Raw genomic sequence first — 7,521 nt, forward strand, 5'->3', positions numbered from 1 at the left:
GGTTGTTTAACATATATATATAACAATATTTATTTTTATTTTTAAAAATTAAAGTGGGGGATGTTCTGGTTATTATAGTATAGTATAGATTACACACGTACATAACACCACATGACACCAGAAACTTGATCACTGCACCAATAATTTGTTTGCTATATGTAATTTTTATTATTGACTAATTTTGTACACCCAACATTATTCTTTATTTAATACTTTAAATTCAAATCAATGCCCAAAATTTTGAATCCAAAAAACTAGAATGAGAATATTCGTATGCTTAATGCAGTGAATAAAAAAAATTAGAAAAAAGAAATAAAGATGCAGTACATGGCTGTACTCCACATTTGCCAGGTCAAGCAAACTATATTACAATCCAATCATACAAACCACCAGTACTTTAAAAGTTAAAACACAACATATAATAAAACAGCTTCTAGATATGGAATATCCACTTGTTTCTATTCCAAGACAAAGACAAACCAACTTTGCGGACAGATTTTCACAAATTCAATCATATTCTGAAGTGTCCGTCTCTGTTGTATACATATAAACTTCTATTACCTCTACCAACACAAACTCACTGCTTCAAAGTAGATAATCTCTCAATCAGAAAGGTAATTTGGTATAATGTTCAGCAGAGTGCAGAGTGGAACCATTTAAACTATATAACTAGGTAGTAAAGAAAATATGTTAAAAAAATGCTGCCTTCGCCTTGGGAGAAACAGATAACAAATTAAATTAATGTATACGAACAAATATAATAATGAAACATTCTCTTCTCTTGTAGCAATAATAATCAGAAACAATGGTATGACAACTAATCTACTGCATCAATATCTAATCCTAAATGCCTGAGCCAGGAGTTATGATCTCTCCTGCTGCAACCCGAACCAATAAACTGAAACAAGCCGCAGCATCCAATTAAACTCATCAGCTCACCTTCCAATCTTTTAATATGGGTGGAGGTTAAGGTCACTTCACAGGGTAGACTTTGTTTGCCCTGTATTTGTGCACCAATGGCCCATGCAGCTTAATGATGGTGTGTGGTTGGTGTTCATTGTGATGTCCTCGAAGGTATTGTGGTCTGCAGCAAAGTATCAAGTCCATAAGCATTAAGCAATCATAAAGTATTTAAGAAAATATTATACTAAGATCATATGTAAACAGAATTCAATGCTGCTAAAGTGCTGATACACACTAGAGTATTAATCCACATGCGGAAAGGCTATCACTAGCTAGCGGCACAAGGCTATATTTGTACATGCTAAATATGGGTGAGATGATTAAATATCTTCTGGCACTGTTTGTGCTGAATCATCCGAGGAATCTGGGATGTTAAATCAAAAAGGGCTTTATTCAGCACCACATTCCCTTAGAAATGATTCCATTCTTGGCCGTTGCATATAATCATTATATACATATTAATACACTTATACCAAGTGATGGAGTGCGGAAATTATATTTGATTATTTCCCCGTCCCAATTATCTTTCCACCACTGATTTGACATGTACTTGACTCGCCACAACTTCACATTGTTCATGTAACTTGATTCTAAAATTTTAACTATGTGTTATGTCATGCAAAACCTAATCTGAAATCATAAATACCATTACAATTATTAACTCAATTTCTCTAGACAAAATTCTCAAGTGACTTTAAACAATTTATTGCACTTGTCCCTTGTCTAAGGTAAAGTGGCTTACCTCTCTAAATGCATGAGACGAGCCATCTGAATCGATATTAGATCTGCTACTGCAGAGATGAAGGTGATCGTAACCTAATCTTGAATTAAATGGATTGAATGACATGCTACCACCTACATGCTCATGATTTTGTCCTCGTGGTTCACTCGGTTGAATGGATCTTGCAGAGGAAGCATTCATATCAGGCAGTGCACCAGTGGTATTATCCTGAAACCTTTCGTGTGATGAATATTGTGATGCTCTTGTTTCTGGTGTTAAAGTTCTCTGAATTGTTAGTCCTGTACCTCCATCAATTTGAGAGCCAAATAATCTAATTCCCGAAGTTGTAGATGGCATCCCTCCGGGTTGAATGCTAGGGTGGATCCTTCTGTTGCTGAGAAGATTGTGTATCTGGCGCTGTATCCTTCGTCTATCAAATACAGTAAATGCTCCTGATCCATATGTTGGAGAAGCAGCCTGATATTCACTACCAAAACGTCTTGGAATAGGAAAAGGTCCAGCTTGTTGGGTAAGTGGTGTTTCAGGCACATATAATGAGTTCAGATCTAGTTCCCCAACATTGTGAACAGGAGATGACATTCCAGATAAGTTGTTACTTTCCCTTTGACCAACCACAGAGTTCAGACCATGTATATGTGGGGCACTAGAAGTACCTAATCGACAGCCTTCACAAAACCAATCACCAGAAGGAACTTCACGCCCTAGACCAACACAGTAAGTGTGTGCAGGTGAGTCACATATATCACATAGTAACATGAGAGCATCATCCCCGCCTTGCAGGCATTCAGTACATATCACACCGTCATATGGATCAAGATATCCCCTAAGCTCTTCCTCAGATGGTTGATATACCTGCAGAGTAATGTTTTCTTCGAATCAGGAAAACTACAAGAATAAAACTAATACAAAAAAATGGTTGGCACTTTGCTCATAAAAAAGAAGTTAAAATTGCAATTACATACCTGATCACGTTCAGGAATCTGGATTTCTAAAGCCCTCAAATCATACTTCAAGTCTGACCATGCAGCAGGCTTACTTACGGTCACAAATCTTTGCTTGCATAAAGGACACCGAGATTCTATCTTAGACCACTCCATTATACACGCAAAGCAAAAAAAATGGCTGCAGCAATTTAGCGTCCCTCGTATGGTTCTCTTTCCTTCTTCTGATAAACATATCCCACAAACCTGCTTTAAAACTTTTTCGATATCCTCCATTTTTTCCTTACCTTTTCTTTCAGGCCTTTTTCTTTTTTTACACGTGCCTTTCTCTTCCTTGATTTTCTTCAAGGAAGATGAACTCCTCAAATTAGTTTTCAAACTATAGCCAGGTTTATCAGCGTCGTCCGCATGTTCTCTCTCTTCCTCAGATATAGTGTACTCGTAATCAGACGATTCCGAGCATATGAAATCTGAATCCGAACAGGCTAAATATTTTCTCCTCCGCGAAGGAATATTTTTACTTGTCTCTTCCACCTCTAAGCTCTTGTTTGCTCCATCAGAGCCAGTACTTGTTTTTCTCCTTGAGCAATGATTTGGAACAATAATTGAGCTGGATTGATCCACCAGCCTGTGATACTCTTTTTCTTCCTTGGGAATAGTGTACTCCTCATCAGATGATGCAAATCTTAAAAATTCTGATTCTGACTCTGAACCTGAACATGGCAGAAAATTTTTCCTCCTCCGGCCAAGAATTTTCTTACTCCTGTCTTCCAGCAGTAAGCTCTTGTTTGCAAATTCTCCACCCCGGCCAGAACTTCGTTCTCTAGCTAAACTAGGAATTTCTAAATTACCAGAGCTGGTATCACCGACCAGCCTTTGACCTAACCTTTTTTCCTCAAGATTAGTGCATACATCATCAGCTGATGAGCAGATAAAATCTGAATCTGAATCTGCCACTAATTTTCTTCGTCTCTGAATGGGGATCCTCTTACTCAAGTCTTCAGCCACTGAGAACTTGTAAGCAAAATCATCATCAGAGTCTGAACATGGTATCTCTGCTAACCTAGAAATTTCAGCAACACTAGAGCTAGTTTTCCGCACCAGCCTGCGGTTTGCCCTTCTCTTGTTAGATGTTGATCTTGGTTTTTTCATCACCCTAAATTGTTTTTCCCTTCTCCGTCCTTCGACAATATCTCTCCCCCGTGAACGAGTCTTTCTCACCTTCCTTTTTTTCTTTTGCACCGACGTGTCATCTTCTTCATCTACAAAAGTTCCACCAAAGGTAAATTCACGATCATCTTGCTTGATGTCATCATCCTCATCAGCAATAATATCATCCAGGGTAAATTCATGATCATCCTCCTTCATGTCATCATCCTCATCTTCCTCGTCAACAATAATATCATCCAGGGTAAATTCACGATCATCCCCCTTGATGTCGTCCTCCTCCTCGTTTTCACCATCATCATCCTCTTCTTTATAAGAAACCCTTTTTTTCTTTCTTACCGGAGTTTCATCTTCAGAATCTACATAATCAGACTCATCTGGCATAAATTCTACATCATCGTCACCCTCAGTAAATTCATCATCGTCTTGTTTATTGGAAAACCTCGCTTTCTTCTTCTGCCTCTTCATAAACCGTTTTCCCCTCTTAGCTGAACCAGTTTTACGAGTCTTAGATCTAGTTGGCTTTTTCACCTTTATTGTCGTCTCCTCTTCCTCAGATACAAATTCCCCTAAAGCCTCCTCGGATTCATCTGGATCTAAAGAAGAACAATACTCATCCGAATCAAGTTCTTCTTCAGAAATTATAAAATCTTCATCAGACTCATCAGAACCCTGATCTGTTGATCGTGCTTTTCTCCTAGCATTTCCACGCTTGAACCCAGACTTGTCATTCCTCACCATCTGCTATCATATCAAATAAAAAAATTAACACTCAGTCAAAGTTAATCAAATAACAGTCTACATACTACAATTTATGGAACCATATCAAACCCATCAAACAAAATTTAATGTCAACAGCATGTTATTTCCAACTTGACCTCAACTTACAAGCTAGATATATTAGGTGAAAATTAGTAAGAAAAGATACTAACGATTCACAAGATTGTCAAAATAGAAGATTTATGTCACTTTAACCTTTCATATAACGCAATTTGCTATGAATCAATACCATATCAACACAATAATCAAGTGCACATAATAAGAAAATCCAAAAATCAACACCGGATCAACTACTTCAATCCCCTATTGATGTCACTTTATAAAAATGAAATTCACTCAAGTCGTAAATCGCAAATCAATAAAGAATGTTCCAATCCTTATACCCAAATTCAGCAAAGAATCAAAACCCACTAAATATATAAACCAAACAGTAAAGTATCGAAATTTAACCAACCCAATATAGACACAGATCAAGAAAACATAAATACTGATCTACCACATCATCAAGGTGCTAAAACAATAAACAGCAAAAAAATTAAAACCCTAAATCAGCATAACCTTCTAATATCTACAAAACCCATGTCAAATAAATAGAAAAAAAACAACAAAAAAACAAAAAAAAATCACAGCCAAATTCAACATGGGTTTTTAGCAAACAGTGTCAAAACATGATAAAAATTGAAACTTGAAAAATCAAGAACAAAAAGATTAGAACTTTTACAAACAAACTATAAAAACTAGAGCTTGAAATAGCATATAATTGAGATATAAATAATGAAAATACAGAAATGAAATTCACTCAAGTCTTAAATCGCAAATCAATAAAGAAAGTTCCAATCTTTATATCCAAAATCAACAAAGAATTAAAACCCACTAAATACATAAATCAAACAGTAAAGTATCTAAATTTAACTAAACCCAATAAAGAAACAGATCAAGAAAACATAAATACTGATCTACAATATCATCAACCATGGACAGCTAACAAATTAAAACCCTAGATCAGCGTAATCTTCTATATTCACACAACCCATGTCAAATAAATTAAAAAAAGCAACACAAAACAAAAAATTACAGCAAAATTCAACATGGGTATTTAATAAACAGTGTCAAAACATGATAAAACTGAAACTTGAAAATAAAGAACAAAAAGATTGGAACTTTACAAACAAACTGCAAAACAAGGAGCTTGAATAAGCATATAATTGAGATATAATTAAGAAAATACAGAAATGAAATATGCATATAGAGAGAGGATGTATGAGAAATGAACCTGTGACGAGGATGAAGCACCAGAAAGACGATTAGATGAATAGGTATTGCACAGAGAGAGCACCAGTTTGTATGTATGTATGTATGTATGTACAATAGGAAGGATAGATATACCACCTCATTTATTTATTTATTTATTTGGTGAAACTTTGTCCTCTGTTTTCTGGTAATTTCGTTATTCACCGCTCCATGGATTAAATGCCAGACCACCATTTTTGATCCGGCTTAAATTAAGATTTTAAATTTTTTGAACGTCATTTTATGTAATTGTTTTTGAGATATATTAGTAATTATTATTGTAATAAAAAAATTCTATTTAGTGTTTTATGTAATTTTTACATATTAATTGTGCCTTTATAATTTTTTTTAATATTTCTATAAGTCCTCCATTAAGTTATAAAAATAAACTTTTTTCAATTTTAAATTAGATATTAATGTAAAAAATACTACTTTAACTTAATTACATAAATCGTAATAATATCCACAAAATCTATATTAGTATATTCAAGATGGAATAATAAAAGTTAGTTTTGTAGATACTTGGTTATTAGTAATTTTGTCACTTAATTCACATTGAATATCATAATTTAAATTAAATAGATAGAGAATCACCGGATATAATATTATTTTTTAAGAATAAATTTAACGATTTTTATCAATTTGATCTGACGACTCTAAATTGAATTGAATGATCAATGATCAAATATAATAGTATAGATAAATAAATTATTTATTATTATATTTTAAACAGTAATATATTAGAGGAAACCAAAATAACAGGGTGTTAATATTGGAAAACGGCAAAACATAAAAGGGAATATCACTCTTCCGGCCTGTGTGAAATTGAGATTAGATTTGTTAAAGTACACGGTTTAACGCGTTACGCAACCACGGGCGACTTTTAATTACAATGCTACCCTTTATATGCTTTGCCTCTGCTTAAAGCAGCTCAACTAATGTAGTAGTTGTTGTTTGACTATTAAGGGTAAAGATAATATATGATGGGGTGCAGGATTAATATTTTGTAGATGCCATTTAGATGCTGCCACATCATGACCCCCCTTATTTTGTGATATTTGTACGTTTTTTGGTTAACATACGGGAAGTACCGCGGACAACCGCAGTTTTTGGCAGGGATGAACATGTGTCGTGTTAAGCGGTTTGACGGCAGAAATCAATCCAATTTAAAATATTCGATTTACAAAAAATTGAACTTATTAATCCTATAAAATATTTCTAACTCAACTCTATTATTAATAAGTTGCATGTACATAAAAATACTAAATTACATTGACAACCCTAAGAATAAATTGTATAATAATCTAAATTTGCATTTTATAATCGTATTCCTTGAGTCTGTAAAAATGTTAAGTAGATTAGATTGAAGGATTTTTCTGTGAACAGCTTTTAAGCTAAGGATTAAATTATGGAAGAAGATTAAATCCTGATCAGGCCTCAGAGAGAGAAGTGTAGCAGCTTGGATTTGAATAATACTATTCTAGGATAAATATTCCAAGTCAGATATCGACAAGTCATAGATTAAGGGATATCAAGAAGTCTGTCGAGAATTCCAAGATTACTTGTAGAGAAGTCACAAGAGATATCAACAAGTCAATATGCATGTAGAGATCTCAGATATCGATAAGTCATAAAATC

The 7,521-nt window shown here is 34.3% G+C and overlaps 1 protein-coding gene across 2 annotated transcripts; it reads right to left on the reverse strand.

The window, feature by feature from the left end:
- Positions 1 to 718: 718 nt before the first annotated feature.
- Positions 719 to 5,993, reverse strand: LOC141664311 (uncharacterized). Of its 2 annotated transcripts, none has more exons than XM_074470234.1 (4): positions 5,867 to 5,993; positions 2,668 to 4,554; positions 1,706 to 2,557; positions 719 to 1,084 (listed from the first exon to the last, which is right to left on the reverse strand). In XM_074470234.1, the coding sequence occupies exons 2-4, from the start codon at positions 4,552 to 4,554 to the stop codon at positions 1,055 to 1,057; spliced, it is 2,769 nt and encodes a 922-aa protein (XP_074326335.1). In that variant the 5' UTR covers positions 5,867 to 5,993; the 3' UTR covers positions 719 to 1,054. The 2 variants fall into 2 exon arrangements, with proteins under 2 accessions (XP_074326335.1, XP_074326336.1); XM_074470235.1 differs by having other exon boundaries at positions 2,668 to 4,557; positions 5,867 to 5,974.
- Between the last annotated feature and the right edge of the window lie 1,528 nt (positions 5,994 to 7,521).

The sequence above is a fragment of the Apium graveolens genome, chromosome 6 (assembly GCF_009905375.1).
Source record: "Apium graveolens cultivar Ventura chromosome 6, ASM990537v1, whole genome shotgun sequence".
In the NCBI taxonomy this organism is placed as follows: Eukaryota; Viridiplantae; Streptophyta; class Magnoliopsida; order Apiales; family Apiaceae; genus Apium; species Apium graveolens.

Bases quoted from the DNA above. Each gene is read 5' to 3' on its own strand.
- LOC141664311 (XM_074470234.1), bottom strand. From the start codon at position 4,554: ATGGTGAGGAATGACAAGTCTGGGTTCAAGCGTGGAAATGCTAGGAGA. The intron at 2,558-2,667 runs GTATGTAATTGC...ATTACTCTGCAG, and splicing joins AGATTCCTGAACGTGATCAG to GTATATCAACCATCTGAGGA. The intron at 1,085-1,705 runs GTAAGCCACTTT...ACTTTGCTGCAG, and splicing joins CGTCTCATGCATTTAGAGAG to ACCACAATACCTTCGAGGAC.